General features: G+C 40.5%; 1 protein-coding gene across 5 annotated transcripts; it reads left to right on the top strand.

The window, feature by feature from the left end:
• The first annotated feature begins 365 nt into the window (after nucleotides 1–365).
• TATDN1 (TatD DNase domain containing 1) lies at nucleotides 366–17,645 on the top strand. Of its 5 annotated transcripts, none has more exons than XM_070748270.1 (12): nucleotides 366–485; nucleotides 2,361–2,426; nucleotides 4,407–4,456; nucleotides 4,618–4,681; nucleotides 6,476–6,606; nucleotides 6,696–6,738; nucleotides 7,608–7,693; nucleotides 7,793–7,833; nucleotides 9,428–9,504; nucleotides 10,685–10,755; nucleotides 16,303–16,429; nucleotides 17,495–17,645. In XM_070748270.1, exons 7-12 carry the CDS (start codon nucleotides 7,654–7,656, stop codon nucleotides 17,595–17,597), a joined length of 459 nt encoding a protein of 152 aa, XP_070604371.1. In that variant the 5' UTR covers nucleotides 366–485; nucleotides 2,361–2,426; nucleotides 4,407–4,456; nucleotides 4,618–4,681; nucleotides 6,476–6,606; nucleotides 6,696–6,738; nucleotides 7,608–7,653; the 3' UTR covers nucleotides 17,598–17,645. The 5 variants fall into 5 exon arrangements, with proteins under 5 accessions (XP_070604371.1, XP_070604368.1, XP_070604370.1 ...); XM_070748267.1 differs by having other exon boundaries at nucleotides 372–485; nucleotides 6,463–6,606; XM_070748271.1 differs by lacking the exon at nucleotides 366–485 and adding an exon at nucleotides 523–1,264.
• The last annotated feature ends 15 nt before the right edge of the window (nucleotides 17,646–17,660 follow it).

The following is a 17,660-nucleotide window of genomic DNA, read 5'->3' as shown; positions in this document are numbered from 1 at the left end:
AATGTGCACAACAGCAGGTGAAATTGATTGTCCACTTAGGAAGCAACACTGATTGACAATCAATTTCACTTGCTGTTGTGCACATTCAACTTTGTACAGAACAAAGTATTCAATGAGAATATTTCATTCATTCAGATCTAGGATAGATATATATAGTTATTATAAGATTTAGAATCTGTTTTTTTTTAATTGCTTTTGCATTGAGCATTGCTTCTCAGACCAAAACCAACTCGTTGGTAACCTGGCGGCAAGAATGCCACCAAAGCATCCTAATAAGGCGGGCACTTCCTTCACCGGAACGTTCTGTTTCCGAGCATTCCGTTTCCTACGGCTGGGTGGGTGGGTAAGAGAGAGTCGCAGTCCCTAGACAACCGGAAGTGAAGGGCGGCGCCTAACGACTCCTCTTCCTCTGTCTCTTTGGGGCGGGCGAGGAAGGTGCGCGCGGGTTCCTGTCGCTGTCATCATGAGTCGCTTCAAGTTCATTGGTGAGGGCGGTTGCCCTGGCAACTCGGCGCGGCCTTCGGGCGTCCTGGGCCAGAATGCGGGGTTGGGTGGCCGTGGGAATAAGACGGGCAGGCACTAGGGGGGGAGAATAGCCGTTTTACAGGCGCAGGGTGACAGCCCTTGGAGATCCCCTCCCTCTTAATGGTCCCAGCTTGGTCTGTTGAGATTCTCAGTCATCTCGGGCAGTGGTAGGCAAAGTTGGCTCTTCTATGACTTGTGGACTTCATTTCCCAGAATTCCTGAGCCAGTCATGCTAGCTCAGGAATTCTGGGAGTTGAAGTCCATATGTCATAGACGAGCCTATTTTGTCTACCCCTGATAAAGGGTTGTCCCAAAGGAGCTTTTTCAAGAAGCAGCTGGACTTTTCTTTTTTTCTTTGAAGACGTTTCACTTCTCATCCAAGAAGCCTCTTCAGTCCTAACAGGATGGTGGAGAGTGGAAGGATTTATATTCCTTGCAGATAGCTGCTCATTTGCATGCTTTTTAGAGGGTAGTTGAAACACGTGAAGGTTTATCTGTATCCTCACTGAATAGTGCAAATGTGTATGGAGCCTTCTTGGCTGCAGGGTGCCCTGTGTTTCAAATCTGTCATGAGATTGGGCTCTCAAGCAACAGTTCTGGTCACCACACCTCAAGAAGGATATAATGGAACTGGAAAAGGTGCAAAAAAGGGCAACAAGAAGGATCAAGGAAATGGAGCCACCTCCCTTATGAAACCAGGTTGCAACGCCTTGGTCTCTTCAGCCTCGGCGTTTAAAAGGTGACTTGGTCAAAGTGTATAAAATCATGCATGGGATAGAAAAGGTGGATAGAGAAAAATTATTTTCTCTATCACACAATACTAGGACGAGGGGGCACTCCCTAAAGCAGTGTTTTTCAACCAGTGTGCCGTGGCACACTAGTGTGCCGTGAGATATCGTAAGGTGTGCCGCGAAGAAGGAAGCTCAGGTTCCGGTCTCGCAACTTTTTGCAGAGAGAGAGAGTGTGTGTGAGAGAGAGAGAGAAAGAAAAAGAAAGAAAGAGAGAAAGATATATATATATAGAGAGAGTGAGAGAGAAAGCAAGAGAGAAAGAAAAGAGAGAGAAAGCAAGTGTCAGAGAAAAAAAGCAAGAGAGAGAGAAATCAAGAGAGAAAGAAAGCGAGAGAGAGAAAAGGAGAGGAAGGGAGGGAGAGAGAAATGAGCAAAAAGGGGAAGAAAAAAAGGAGAAATGAGAAAATGATTGAGACAGAGAATGAGAGGAAAGAGAGAGAAACAAAAGAGAGAGAGAAGTGATTCTTGATTTAAAGCATATGATAAAAAGCACCCAAAGAATAAGAGAGAAAAACCCCCAGCCCTCACCTGTTTTTGGAAATGGTTCAAAAGTGTGTATACAAACACACACACAAGGGTGGGGAGGAGACAGGGATCAAAAAAAAAAAAGGAGAGTGTGCCCCAGGATTTTAAAATGTAAAAAATGTGCCACGGCTCAAAAAAGGTTGAAAATCACTGCCCTAAAGCTCATGGGTAAGAAAGTGAGGACAAATAAATGGAAATATTTCTTCACCCAAAGGGTCATTGTCTTTGGTGTACATGCTCTCAGTGTACATAAAAAGAAAAGATACATTCATCAAGAATCATGAGGTACAAGAGTTAACGATAATAGTCGTTTTTTTCTGGACCTTGAAGGAGATCATAGGAATCAAGCCAATAGGGTTTTAAGGAAGGGTCTCTTCCGTCAATGCTGAGTTGCAGTGAGAGATGCCTTGAGAAAATGCTGGAAAACAAAGATGATCTTTGCCACAGGGAGCAAAATGATATACCTGCCCTCAACCAATTAGCAACTAATTGTTGCTTTTTTCTTCTTCTTTTAACTAGATATTGGTGTTAACTTAACCGATCCTATGTTCAGAGGTATATACAGAGGCACTCAAAAACACAAAGGTAAAGCTTTTTATTGGTTTATTCCCAACACCATATGTTGGGGTATATAGATGCAGAATAATATCTATAAGTAGAGCTTTTCATGCTGTATTTTCTCTGAGCCCTGAAAAGGAAAGAAACCTCTAAGAAAGAAGCCTCCATGTATTTTGTTTGATATTCATTCATTTGATCACTGATGAGAAAGAACTTTCTATACTATCAGTTGCTTTTTCAAACGCTTTCCATTTCCCCCCAAACTTCATGGTCTTCTCCACTGACCAATTAGATGTCCAAAATATTTAAGTGTTAGCTTTTGTATTAGTGCCTCCAGAGAACAATCTGCTTTTGTTTCATCAACTCATTAAGGAGTGTCCAGCCTTGGCAACTTTTAAGACTTGTGGACTTCAACTCCTAGAATTCCCCAGCCAACATGTGGACAATCCGGAAGTTTTAAAGTTGTCAAGGTTGTACAACTCTGAACTGAATGATTAAAGTTCTGATTGAAGATTGGACAACCCTTAACTAAATTATTGAAGGTTGGACACCCCTTAACACTAAATCATGAATTTCTATGTTTTTGTAACTATTTTTGTGGTATATGCCACAATTCATTTTTCTTTGTTCAGCATTCCTTGTGATCCCTCTGTCAGTTATGTAGCTCAGCAGGGGAAAAAAATTGATCAAAATGTATCTTTACTGTCAGTGTAATTTCTAACTGTTTTGGTCTACCAACTCTTAATTATGGGACCATCTTCTGCCTCACATTTCCCAACAATCGATCAGAACCCACCGAGTCCTCTCGGTCCCATCAGCCAAGCAATGCCGACTGGTTAGACCACGGAGAAAGGCCTTCTCTGTGGCGGCTCCGGCTCTCGAACCAACTCCCCCCAGAGATTCACACTGCCATCACCCTCCTGACCTTCCAAAAGGCCTTAAAAACATTGCCGGCAGGCCTAGAGTCGTTGAGCAATAGCACCCTGCTCCATCCAGAAGTGATGAATGATATATGGATGAATGTCTTTTAATACTGGGTTTTTAAATTATTGTATTTTGTTTTTTTTTATTGCTGTACGCCACCCAGAGTCTATCTGGAGATGGGTGGCTTATAAACCAAATAAATTAAATTAAATTAAATTTGGTTTTACTGTTTAATTCAGATGGCATAAGACGATTGCAATGTGTATTCTTACGAAGCTTTGAACAACAAAAATACACATACAGTGGTAACTCTACCTACAAACGCCTCTACTTACGAACTTTCTAGATAAGAACCGGGTGTTCAAGATTTTTTTGCCTCTTCTCAAGAACCATTTTCCACTTACAAACCCGAGCCTCCGAAACTGTAACCGGAAAAGGCAGGGAGAACCCTCTGTGGGGCCTCTCTAGGAATCTTCTGGGAGGAAACAGGGCCGGAAAAGGTGGGGAGAAGCCTCCATGGGGCCTCTCTAGGAATCTTCTGGGAGGAAACAGGGCCTCCACCCTCCCTGTGGTTTCCCCAATCGCACGCCTTATTTGCTTTTACATTGATTCCTATGACAAAAATTGCTTCTTCTTACAAACTTTTCTACTTAGGAACCTGGTCACAGAACGAATGAGTTTGTTAGTAGAGATACCACTGTACTGGGAAATAGAAATTGTGAACGGTTTATAAGTTTGAGCATCACTGTGTTTTAAAAATATGGATTTTAAATTTAACATTTATATATGCGCGTAAGCTCCTTAAAACCCACCTCTGCCGTCAGGCATGGGGGAACTGAGATATTCTTTCCCCCTAGGCCTTTACAATTTATGCATGGTATGTTTGTTTGTATGTATGTTTGGTTTCACAAATAAGGGTTTTTTAATTGTTTTAGTATTGGATTTACATGATGTTTTATATTATTGTTGTTAGCCGCCCCGAGTCTACAGAGAGGGGTGGCATACAAATCCAATAAATAATAATAATAATAATAATAATAATAATAATAATAATAATAATAATAATAATGTATATATTTGCAGATGATTTCTTGGATGTAATAGACAGAGCAATGAAAATTGGGGTTCAAAAGGTAACTGACATTGAATGTTTTCAGATATATTCATTTTTATTGTCTGAACTGTCCCTTTTCCTTGCTGTTGACTTTCAATTTATTCCCCTGCTCTCCAAAGAAGGTTAAACTTGGTGTTGGGAAATTAGCCTTGACATCTTTTTTCTTCTTCTTTATTTCAGCTCATCATCACGGGTGGAAATTTACAAGACAGCAAAGATGCCTTGAAGCTGGCCCAAACCAATGGTATTTCTTTCCTTAAATCAGGCACCACCCCCTTTAAGTGGGATGCTTGAAATATCCCACACTTTTCCCTGTTTGCTTAAAAGGGAAGTGAAACTTTTTGGGCACCTGCAAATTGGGCCAGTAAGAAAAGAATATGTGGAGGATGTAGTGGTCACATAATGAAAGCAAGGGCTCGGTGTGGGAAGAGAGAAATAGGGAGATGGCAAACACAGGTGGTTATTGACTTAACAACTATTCATTTAGTGACCTTCAGAGTTAAAACGACAATGAAAAAAGTGATCAATGATGTTTTTACTGTATTTTTAAAAAATAAATATTTTTTTAAAAAAAAGAAAATTGGTTCACCTTCATGACCATTGCAAATTTGGGGGGGGGGGGGGGGCTTACCTGATCGCATTTTGCAACCTTCAGGCAAGCAAAGTCAACAGAGAAGCCAAATTCACTTAACATCCATATTAATGATAATAATAAATACAGAAAGACCTAGATAGATTAATGCTGTCGGCCCAAACTAACAAAATGATGTTCAATGTCGAGAAGAATAAAGTTATTCACCTAGGTAAAATAAACCCTAGACACGCATATAGTCTGGGAGGAACCCTACTTAGCAGTAGTGACTGTGAAAGGGATCTCGGAGTCTTGGTGGATAATCAGCTAAATACGAGCCAGCAATGTGCAACAGCGGCTAAAAAGGCCAACACAATCCTAAGCTCAGAGACCAGAGAGGTATTAATACCACTCTATAACACCCTGGTCAGACCACATCTGGAGTACTGCATCCAGTTCTGGTCACCACACTTCAAAAGAGACATAGAAACTCTGGAGAAGGTGCAGAAAAGAAAAATGAAACCCAAAATGATTAGGGGACTAGAAACCAAGACTTATGAAGAGAGATTGCTGGAACTGGGCATGGATAGCCTACAGAAAAGAAAGGCCAGGGGGGACATGATAGCAGTCTACAGGTACTTAAGGGGTTGCCATGGAGGGGAGGGCGTTCACGCTATTTTCCAGGGCACCAGAGGGCCAGACCAACAATGGTTGGAGGCTGACCAAGGAGAGATTCAACCTAGAAATAAGGAAGAACTTCCTGACGGTCAGAGCGATCAACCAATGGAATGGCCTGCCAGCGGAGGTTGTAAACTCCCCAACTTTGGACATTTTCAAGGGGAGATTAGACTGTCATTTGGCTGGGGTGCTGTAGGATTTCCTGCTTAAGTAGGGGGTTGGACTTGATGACCTGCAAGGTCCCTTTCAACCTCCTTGCCTTTCGTAAGCTCGTCAAAACCCACCTCTGTTGTCAGGCATGGGGGAATTGAAATTTTCCCTTCCCCCTAGGCTTATAGAATTTATACATGGTATGTTAGTATGTATGTTTGGTTCTTTAAATTGGGGTTTTTTAGATTATTTTTAATATTAGATTTGTTTACATTGTCTTTTTATTGTTGTTAGCTGCCCCGAGTCTACGGAGAGGGGCGGCATACAAATCTAATTAATAAATAAGTAAGTAAGTAAGTAAGTAAGTAAGTAAGTAAGTAAGTAAGTAAGTAAGTAAGTAAGTAAGTAAGTAAGTAATTTAACAACGGCAGTGGTTCCCTTTACAACAGTGGCAAAAAAAGTCAAATGGAACAAAACCCGACACAAAACTCACTTAAGCAACAGAAATGGTGGTTCTAAGTCGAGGACTATCTGGGTGTGCAGACAGAGCAGGAGATTGTTTCCCCTTTATGCTTAAATAGAGTCTGCATCGGTTACATCAACCCTCTCATGTGGTCTGATTTCAGAAATGTTTTACAGTACCGTCGGCTGCCATCCCACTCGCTGTGGAGAATTCAATCAGGGTAATCCTGACCTGTACTTAGAGGAGTTGCGAGATTTAGCTGAGAAGAACAAAGGGAAAGTGGTCGCAATTGGGGAGTGTGGCTTGGGTAGGTATTAACTCCCCGACCTAAGTGCATTGTTCGTTCATGGCAGGCTTTAGAAGTCCTCTTTCACTGTCTTGTTTTCCCCTTTCCAGATTTCGACAGATTAGAATTCTGCCCCAAAGACATCCAACTCAAGTAAGAAATGTAATTTATTGTTTCAAATACGTTGTACTATCCACCCTGTCTTTTTAACCTCCGTGTTGTGTACTGTTCTTCAGCCTATTTTAAGCTGAAGGAAAAGCAAAGAGCAGGTCAACTTTTTCACCCCTCGTTTTGGTGCTATCAGGCTTCCCTAAAGCCTGCTGAGTCTTCTAGCACCAAAGCCCTTCATGGCACCGGACCAGAATATCTGCGAGACCACCTTCTGCCGCACGAATCCCAGTGACCGGTTAGGTCCCACAGAGTTGGCCTTCTCCAGGTCCCGTCGACTAAACAATGTCGGCTGGCGGGATCCAGGGGAAGAGCCTTCTCTGTGGCGGCCCCGACCCTCTGGAACCAGCTCCCCCCAGAGATTAGGACTGCCCCCACCCTCCTTGCCTTTCGTAAACTTTTTAAAACCCACCTCTGCCGTCAGGCATGGGGGAGCTGAGACATCTCCCCTTGCCTATGTAGTTTTACATATGGTATGTTCGTCTGTATGCTTTTTATATAATGGGCTTTTTTTTAGCTTTTTAATGTAAACTGTTATTTTGGACTTCAATGTTAGATTTGTTATGGTATATTATTTTATCACTGCTGTGAACCGCCCTGAGTCTACGGAGAGGGGCAGCATACAAATGTAATAAATAAATGATGCATGCATGCATGCATGCATACATACATACATACATACATACATACATACATACATACATACATACATACAAACAGGTCGTTGGGGGTGGGGGTTCGCCCATACAGGTGATGTATTGACTTGTCATCCAGAATCATATTGTTAGAATTGAGCAGCCTTACAAACACTATGGATTCCGTGACTGATAAATACCATTTTTATTTTCTTTCAGGTATTTTGAAAAACAGTTTGATCTATCTGAGCAAACCAAATTGCCAATGTTTTTGCACTGTAGGAATTCGCACCCAGAATTCCTAGGTGAGTTTTGTTACAAAATTAGAACAAACAAATGAATACTTTTAAGGGGAACGAAAGCTCTTTTAAGATTCTAAAATAAAATTCTTTTTTTCCCCATAGATATAATGAGACGAAATAGAGAGAGGTGTACGGGAGGAGTGGTAGGTTCAATGCAATTAATATTTTCCAGTGCTACATCTTTTTGTGATTTAAAATCTATTGCTATATTTGCAGTACAAATAAGTTAGAGATTTATCTTTGCGTCTGCGTTCTTCACCCAAACCTCGCCTTCTATAACTCTAGTGGGGAAAAAATAGCAGTTTGGATCATCAAGCCAAGTTTTTCTTTTCGTTATGAATTGGGTTTCTGTGAATCCTAACCCTAACCCTGAACCTCAGAACAGGGGTGGCGCAGTGGTTAGAGTGCAGCACAGCAGGCTACTTCAGCAAACTGCTAGATGTAGTTTAGCAGTTTAAATCTCACCACCGGCTCAAGGTTGACTCAGCCTTCCATCCTTCCAGAGTGGGTAAAATGAGGACCCAGATTGTTGGGGGCAATAGGCTGATTCTGTAAACTGCTTAGAGAGGGCTGTAAAAGCACTATGAAGCGGTATATAAGTCTAAATGCTATTGCTATCATTTTTTATTTTAAATTTGGCAAGTGTCTCTCCAAACGTCGCTACAGAGCACTGCACACCAAGACAACTAGACACAAGAACAGTTTTTTCACGAACGCCATCACTCTACTAAACAAATAATTCCCTCAACACTGTCAGACTTTCTACTAAATCTGCACTTCTATTCTACTAGTTTTTCTCATCATTCCTATCACCCATTTCCTCCCATGTTGACTGTATGACTGTAACTTGTTGCGTATATCCTAAGATTTTTATTAATATTGCTTCTTCATTGCTTATTTGACCCCTATGACAATCATTAAGTGTTGTACCACATGATTCTTGACAAATGTATATTTTATTTTATGTACGCTGAGAGCATATGCACCAAGACAAATTCCTTGTGTGTCCAATCACACTTGGCCAATAAAATTCTATTCTATTCTATTCTATGAACTGGTTGACCTTAGACCTTGCTGGCCATGTTTAGAAGTTGAACTCAGATAGACTGGGATAGCTGCATCTGGTAGGGTAACACAAAGAATGATGAAGCTGTAAAAAAAGGCAACAGGCATGTCACCTTCCCAGGCGGAATTGCTAGATTTTTCTCACATTTTTCCTGCATTTACAGCTGCCAGATCTGACATCCAGGAAGATCAACAAAAATAATTAAAGGGAACTATATTGACTTGAGTGTGGATAGTACTCAGCTTATGCCCCACTCCCTTAGTGACATTCGAAGTTAAGACAGACTTCTTCAGGGATACTGAGATCTGAAGTTCCGATGGCCATCCCTCCTTCCCGCAGTCACATGATTACATTTCAGGTGCTTAAGCAACCCCTAGTCACGTGATCAGCATTTCCAGGTTTCGGCAGAATCTGCCACCAAAAATGATCATTAAGATCTGATCAGGTTATGGGGTGACCCGCTTTATGACTATCACAATGATTGTGACAGGCAGAGTCCATCATGGTCATACATTGAGGACTGCCCACATTAATATTTATGTTCCGTCTCTTATGAGATATATATATATATATATGTAGATTGTTCTGAGTTCGGGTTTTGCCTCGTGTAATATTCCGTCTCTTATTAGATATATATATATAAATATATATTGTGCTTCAATTTTTTATAGGTTCACTCTTTTGATGGCACCAAAGAAGAAGCGGCAACTCTAATAGATCTGGATCTTTATATAGGGATTAACGGTTGGTAAGTTATTTTAAGCATTAAGTCATCTGTCAATCATTCCTTTTTAGTTTGGTAGGTATTTTTTGTGACTTTTTTTTTTAAAGTAAAAGGTAGATCATTAACCACGTAGTGCAGTGATGGGTAACTTTACGACCTGTGGATTTCCAACTCCCAGAATTCCTGAGCCAGATGGTTCAGGAATTCTGGGATTTGAAGTCCACAGGTTGTAAAGTTGCCAGAGTTGTTCACCTGGATGTACTATATTTTCCAAACAATAAGACGCATTCGTGTATAAGATGCACCAAGATTTCGAAGAGGCAAGTAAGAAAAGTTTTTGTCCTCCACGGCCACTAGGAGCACTCTGCAGGCCTCCCAAGCCCTCTTTGCACTCTATTTTTATGAAAACAGGTCCCTTTTTGCAAAAATGGGACACGGACAGGGCTGTATTCAGTATATAAGACGCACCAATATTTCCACTCTTTTGGGAGGAGTGCATCTTATGTTCTGAAAAAATGCTGCAGTTTGTCTTGCCAGAGATATGAAAAATATAAAGAGCGTATTTTTTTTGAAACTTGGGACAGGAAACAAGAACAAAAGATGTTAGTAGGCTGTCTTGGTTGTATTTGATGGGCTGCATTAGCTTTCTAAAGCACTGTAATGTTACACTCATAACTAAGAATTTAAAAAAGAGAACGGTCAATAATATACAACAATCCATATCTCTATCAGCCATACTAGTCTTAGCTCAGAAAAATCCTTTATCTGCAATTCCCAGATAAAGTATCCAGTTCAAGAGCTTGAAAGATTCTCCTGTTCACCAAAGAGTTAGAAATAATTTTGAATACGAAGTTATCCGCCTCTATCTCACACACACCCTTAAAAATATAGAAAATGGAAAGTGAATTATAAAACTATGTGACTTTAGAAGCCTTAGAGCTTAGAGTGTATCCAGATGCAGTAGAATTCAACTTCAATTAAATTTACATTTCATGCATTGTTGCTCTCCTAGTTTTTATTTGGAGTGGGTAAATCAGTCTAATGTCGATGGGATTAGAAGCACAATATTGGAGCATACTGAATGCCGGTTTATAAAACCAAAAATTATTAATAGAATTTTGGGAGCCATTTCTTTTTTATGAACTCCCCAACCATAGTAAGTGATAGACAATTTTATTTAACAAAGGTCTAAAATTATTTCCAGTTCTCTGAAAACTGAAGCCAACCTAGAAACGGTGAAGTCAATTCCCAGTGAAAGGTTAATGATAGAGACAGGTAAGTCGCTTTGCTTCCGCTAATTTATCGTTTTCAAAACTCTTTCAGATCTGAGATATATATATATTGGGTTGCAATCATTTTATTGATGAATTAGTTCTCCGGATAATCATGCCAGACTAATGCAAAGCTGCTTTTCCAAAAGGCAATTTGTTTTTTGTTTTTTTAAGTTTCTCTTATTCAAGAAGCTTCTTGGAGGAGAAGTGAAATGTTTTCAAAGAAAAAAAGACAGTCCACTTGACTTTTGGAAAAGCCATTTTGGACAACCATGATCTAGAGCAGTGGTTCTCAACCTGGTGGTCGGGACCCTGTGGGGGTTGAACGACCATGGGAAAAGACAAATTTCCCATGGTGTTAGGAACTAAAGATTTTATTCTGGTGCCTTGGAACATATTTTTACAATCCAACCAATCAGGCATTTACAGTGGGAGTGTCCCTCTGACCTTCCTGCCAATAAGCTTAAACCTCTGTTGGGAGAATTGGTGCTACTTATGGTTGGGGGTCACCACAACATGAGGAACTGTATTAAGAGGTGGCGGCACTAGAAAGGCTGAGAAACACTGTATGTCAATATTATGCTCTTCTTCAAAAGCTGCCTTCACAGATTGCTGTCAAAACAAGCCTGTTGAGGTCACGGTGCAAAGTTTGCACTCGTATATTTGTATCATGAGCCTGGCAGTTCTTTGGTCCTATGTGCAAAACACAGATTTAGCAATAAAATATTCCAAAGAAACCTAGAATTTTCCATTCCTGTTCTGGCTCTGTGGACAGTTTGGTGGGTTTCTGGAAGTGAAGCCTGGTAGATAAAAATGTGCTCCAAATTGTTGGAGGTGTAACAATAAAAATGGGACCTTTTTTCATTTATGGTGGACATGTCCCCATATAAAAAAGACATGGAAAAAGCTCCAAGGATGGATTTTCGATATTACCACAATTACACTGAAATTAAAACCAGAGACCTTTCTTCTAGGCATAATAAATCAAAAACTTAAAAAAGACTATTATTATCTGATACAGCATATGATTACTGCAATAAGAATTACAATAGCACAAAATTGGAAAAAAGAAGAAACACCATCAGAAAGAGAAATGATAAAAAAATATATATGACTGTGCAGAAATGGACAGATTAACCCAAAAACTCAAAAATAAAGAAGAATCAAAATATTATGAAATCTGGAAAAAAAATTATGACTGGGTAGAGACAAGGGGAAAAAAAACCCAAAAACAATAACAATAATGGTAGTAAATAAACAAGATGTTTTTAAAATCATTCCAAGACACAAAATCAAGATCAATCCAATCTGACTTTAGATTAATTGTACGATAGAACAAATGTGTGACAACCGCTGATGCCAATAAGCTGCATATTGATATCAAAAGGAAAAAATAGAACTGTTAGGTCAACAGTTCAACAGGGAGGGAGGGGGAACTAGGGGCAGCTTTGTATAAAGTATCTTAGAATTTAAGCACAACAACCATACAAATAATTCTCCTCTGAAATGACCCAGGACCCCTCGCGATGATCGGGTTTTCGCGAAGTAGCGGTGCGGAAGTAAAAACACCATCTGCGCATGCGCAGATGGTGTTTTTACTTCCGCCGCAGCAGCGAGGAGCCGAAGATTGGGGTTTCCCCGTCGCCCATGCAAACTCCTCGCTGCTGCCGCGCCCACCGCTTGTCCGCCCTCCGCTTGTCCGCCGCCTGCCTACCCGCGCGCCCGCCATTCGCCCGCCCACGCCGTTCGCTCGCGCCGCTTCCCAGCTGAGTCCTGAAGCGAACTTCCGCGTTTGGCTTCAGGACTCAGCTGGGAAGCGGCGCTGGGGTTTCCCCGCCGCCCACGCAAACTCCTCGCTGATGCCTGCCACTCGCCCTCCCGCCAGCAAGAGGGGGAAGACCCAGGGAAGCCGCCCAGCAGCTGATCTGCCCGGCGCCATCTACGCATGCGTGGCCATAGAAAAAAGGGCGCGCATGCGCAGATGGTGTTTTTACTTCCGGGTTGAAAAATCGCGATATAGCGTTTCGCAATGATCGAGATCGCGAAACTCGGGGGACCACTGTAATATGTAAAATACTATGTATCTGCTCTTTTTAAATCTTTGTATTGTAATAAAAAATATTTTTTTTAAAAGAAAAAAGTGCCCCAGACACTTCCAGAAAACTGTTGCACCAGCCTCATACGGCATGATGCAGAATAGGAACTCCAAATAGTTCTGCTCCCAAGCCTGGCATTTTGCCAGATACTTGTCAAATATTGGATTATACATTTCTGTTATCAGCAAAATCCAGCCTGATACCCTTTATATTACACCATAACTTTCATAATCCCCTAAACAAGGCTGAAGTTGAGATTTTGCATTGCCAAGGTATCTGAAAAGTAACATTTTGGGGGGAGACAAGTGGCAAAACCTGTCTCATCCTGCAAGTACAACCCCATGCGTAAATTGTTGCATCCGTTTTGTGATAGCAATAGCATTTAGATTTATATACTGCTTCACAGTGCTTTATAGCCCTAAGCAGTTTACAGAAAGTAAGCATATTGCTTCCAATAATCTGGGTCCTCATTTTACTGACCTTGGAAAGATGGAAGGCTGAGTCAACCTTGAGCCTACTGAGATTCGATCTGCCAAACTGCAGGTGATCAGCAGAATAGCTTGCAGTACTGCGTTCTAGCCACTGCACCTCCGAGGCTCATGATGCAAATATACAAGTGCAAACTTTGTACCATGACATCACTGTGCTTGTTTTGACAGCAATCTATGAAGGCGGCTTTTGAGGAAGAGCATAATACTGGTAGAACAGGGTTACCCTTGTGTGCTACTTACTCTTTCCCCAAAGTAAATGAAACAAAGGTTTAATAGCAATAGCCCTTAGACGTATATACCGCTTTTCAGTGCTTTTACAACCCTCTAAGGCAGTGTTTCCCAACTTTGACAACTTCAAGATATTTGGACTTCAATTCCCAGAATTCCCCAGCCAGCAAATGCTGGCTGGGGAATTCTGGGAATTGAAGTCCAGATATCTTCAAGTTGCCAAGGTTGGGAAACACTGCTCTAAGGGGTTTACAGAGTCAGCATCATGCCCCCAACCATCTGGGTCCTCATTTTACCCACTTGGGAAGGATGGAAGGCTGAGTCAACCTTGAGCCTGGTGAGATTTGAACTGCCAAATTGCAGGCAGTCAGCAGAAGTAGACTGCAGTACAGTAGTCCCTCACCTATCGCTGGTGTTACGTTCCAGACCCAGTCGCGATAGGTGAAATCCGCGATGGGGAATTTATCAACTGATAGTACTTATTTAAGTATTTATATTGTAATTGTTTGGTAAGCTTTCATTGTTTTAAGTGTTTATAAACCCTTCCCACACTCTTACAAAATTTTAGATATATTTTTTTTGAAAAACCCGCCGATCGAGTTCAGCGGGCTGTTTAAATCTGCCGATCGATTTCCTCAGAAACCCGCGAACCAGCAAAGGTCCGCAAATTATTTTTCTCATTAATATTTTTTGAAAACCCGCGATGAAGTGAAGCCGCAGTAGGTGAAGCGCAATATAGCGAGGGACTACTGTATTGCATTCTAACTACACCGCGGCTCTATAGCTTCATAATGATCTGGTGGGATTTAAATCTTTCCATCAATAAACTAGCTATATGCAGCCCTTCTTACATACAAGCTGTAAGCTAGGCAAGAGCAGAAAAATATATCAAACTTTGTGTTTGGTAATCTTTTCCCCTCCCCATAGGGACTGTTTACGTACGTAATACATTTTAAATAAGTTGGTGGAACAAGCTTTACCAAATAGGAGTGCCTTCTTATTTATTTTGCATTCTAAGGACACAAAATTCTAATTAAAGACTGTTCCAAAAAGGATGGGTAATAAGAGTCAGACAGGTTTCACTGGAAACTTGTTAACACAGTATTTCAACCAATCTCTTCAAGTATCGGTCACCAAAATTAGATATGGTAAAACCTTCATTTAACGGGCTTTAGATAAATAAGGCACATTTTCATTTGGATGTCACCAAGTTTTAACAGGCATCTTTGCCCCCAAATGCTTCATTAAAGCAGGGTTTGAACATGCCACCCTATGAAGGAGTGTCGTGTCTTTGGAATAATTGTATTGATGTTGCTGTTTTATATTCAGTCTGCAATAGCAGTTACTAGTAAAATCCACTTGTATACAGCTCAACTTACAACTATTCATTTAATGACAATTCACAGTTGCAGTATCCCAGGGGGTCATCTGATCACCTTTTACGACCTTCTGACAAGGGAAGCCAGATTCTCTTAACTGTGTCAGTAATGTAACAACTGCAGTGTTTTAACTGGCAGGAAAGGTTGTAAAATGGGGCAAAACTCACTTAACAAATGTCTCACTTAACAACAGAAAATTTTAGGCTCAATTCTGGTCTTGAATCTGGAACTACCTGAGTTTACTGCCTGTAACAATTTTTAAGAAATACAAATGAGAATTTTTTAATTTATTTCCAAAGTGTCATTTGAAATATATACTGCTCAAAAAAATAAATAAAGGGAACACTTAAACAACAGAATATAACTCCAAGTAAATCAAACTTCTGTGAAATCAAACTGTCCACTTAGGAAGCAACACTGATTGACACTCAACTTCACGTTGTCAGCACATTCAACTTTGTACAGAACGAAGTATTCAATGAGAATATTGCATTCATTCAGATCTAGAATGTGTTGAGTGTTCCCTTTATTTATTTGAGCAGTGTACTGTATATACTGTATATATAATTGGGACTGTCTCCTATCTCATGTATCCCAGCGGCCGGTCAGATCCCAGAGTTGGCCTTCTCCAGGTCCTGTCAGCCAAGAAATGTCGCCTGGTGGGGCCTAGAGGAAGGGCCTTCTCTGTGGCGGCTCCTGTCCTTTGGAACCAACTCCCTCCCGGAAATTCGCACTGCCCCCACCCTCCTGACCTTTCAAAAGGTTTTAAAAACACACCTGTCCAGGCAGGCCTGGAGCCGTTGAGCGCTGACCTTTTGCCCTGGTTGAATAGTATGACTGTGATGGGATGAAGTCGGTTGACTGGTTTTAAATGTTTTGGGTTTTTACGATTAGGTTTTAAATGTTTGGATTTTCAAATGTAGCTTTTATGGTTGGATTTTTATAACTGTCTAATTTGTATTCGTTTTATGTTGTAAGCCGCCCTGAGTCCCCTGGAGAAGGACGGCCTGAAAATCCAAATAAATAAATAAATGAGGAAATGAGACATAGAAGCATAGAAGTCTGACGGCAGAAAAAGACCTCATGGTCCATCTAGTCTGCCCTTATACTATTTTCTGTATTTTATCTTAGGATGGATATATGTTTATCCCAGGCATGTTTAAATTCAGTTACTGTGGATTTATCTACCACGTCTGCTGGAAGTTCGTTCCAAGGATCTACTACTCTTTCAGTGAAATAATATTTTCTCATGTTGCTTTTACATTCTAGGCAAGCAGGAATGTAAGACACAAGGGTTTAGGTTTCTGAAATTAGTTCTAAAACTACCACTTTTTTATTATTATTATTCTCCGATTAGATGCTCCCTGGTGTGGAGTGAAAAACACCCACGCAGGCTCAAAATTTGTAAAAACCACATTTCCAACCAAAAAGAAATGGGAAGAGGGACACTGCCTAAAGGACAGAAATGAACTTTGCCATATAATGTAAGTAGTGTTTGCTGTTGCTGTCAGAGATTCAGTCCAGCAGAGATTAGTCATGACTAAGTCCCCTTGAAGCTGATCTAATGAGTTAGCCATGACAGGCTCAAATTACAGAGCTTTAAATGGGACTTGCTGGCATTGAACTGTATCTAGGTCACAGCGGAAGAATATACTACTTTTATAAAATGTATTTCAACTTCCATTTCTTCAGTGCAACATAACGTGAGATTTATTATGTTGGAACATATGTAGATAGCACCTGTGTTTGCAATTTAACAATGGCCAAACAAGATGGCAGTGAGAAGTAATCTGCTATTGTATCGATCCCACAAATTCAGGCTAACCTTAAATTTGCTTCAAACGGCTTGATAAAACATAGTGTTCCCTCGATTTTTGTGGGGGATGCGTTCCGAGACCGCCCGCCAAAGTCGAATTTCCGCGAAGTAGAGATGCGGAAGTAAATACACTATTTTTGGCTATGAACAGTATCCCAAACCTTCCCTTAACTCTTTAAACCCCCAAATTACAATTTCCCATTCCCTTAGCTACCATTTAGATTATTACCCACCATGTTTATTTATTAAAGTTTATTTAAAAAAAAGTTTTTTAAAGGCAGACAAAAGTTTGGCAATGACATATGACATCATCGGGCAGGAAAAATCGGGGTATAGGGGGAAAAACCGCAAAGTATTTTTTAATTAAGATTTTTGAAAAACCGTGGTATAGACGTTCTGCGAAGTTCGAACCCGCAAAAATCGAGGGAACACTGTACTTTTAAATTAACCACTATTACCCACCATTCTGGGCTTCCGTGATAAAAACTGATCAATCATAACCAAAACGTCCAGCCTGTTTTTCCAGTAACAGGAAAATCGAGAAGAATTCAAGTTAGGGTAGTAGATTCATTGTTGTTCGTTAGATTATTGTTTAGTGTGGCATTTAGTGAATGCCACTCCAAAACTGCTATTTTTTTTTACATCACAAATATGGCTTACATATCTTTCATGTTGTCATGAATTTCTATAAATTTCTCTTTTTTCTATAACACTTTTGTTCATTTCGTTGCAGCCAGATACTGGAAATACTAGCAACAGTGCGTGAAGAGGAGCCATTGGAACTGGCCAATATTATGTATAACAACACTATTAAAACTTTCTTTCCAGATATGTAAATCCAGTTAATTCTCTTCATAAAATAAAATGAAATCTAAGTCTACTCACTAATTCTGAAATCA

This window comes from Erythrolamprus reginae, chromosome 3 (assembly GCF_031021105.1).
Source record: "Erythrolamprus reginae isolate rEryReg1 chromosome 3, rEryReg1.hap1, whole genome shotgun sequence".
Taxonomy (NCBI): Eukaryota; Metazoa; Chordata; class Lepidosauria; order Squamata; family Dipsadidae; genus Erythrolamprus; species Erythrolamprus reginae.
This window is presented reverse-complemented; position numbering and strand designations above follow the sequence as displayed.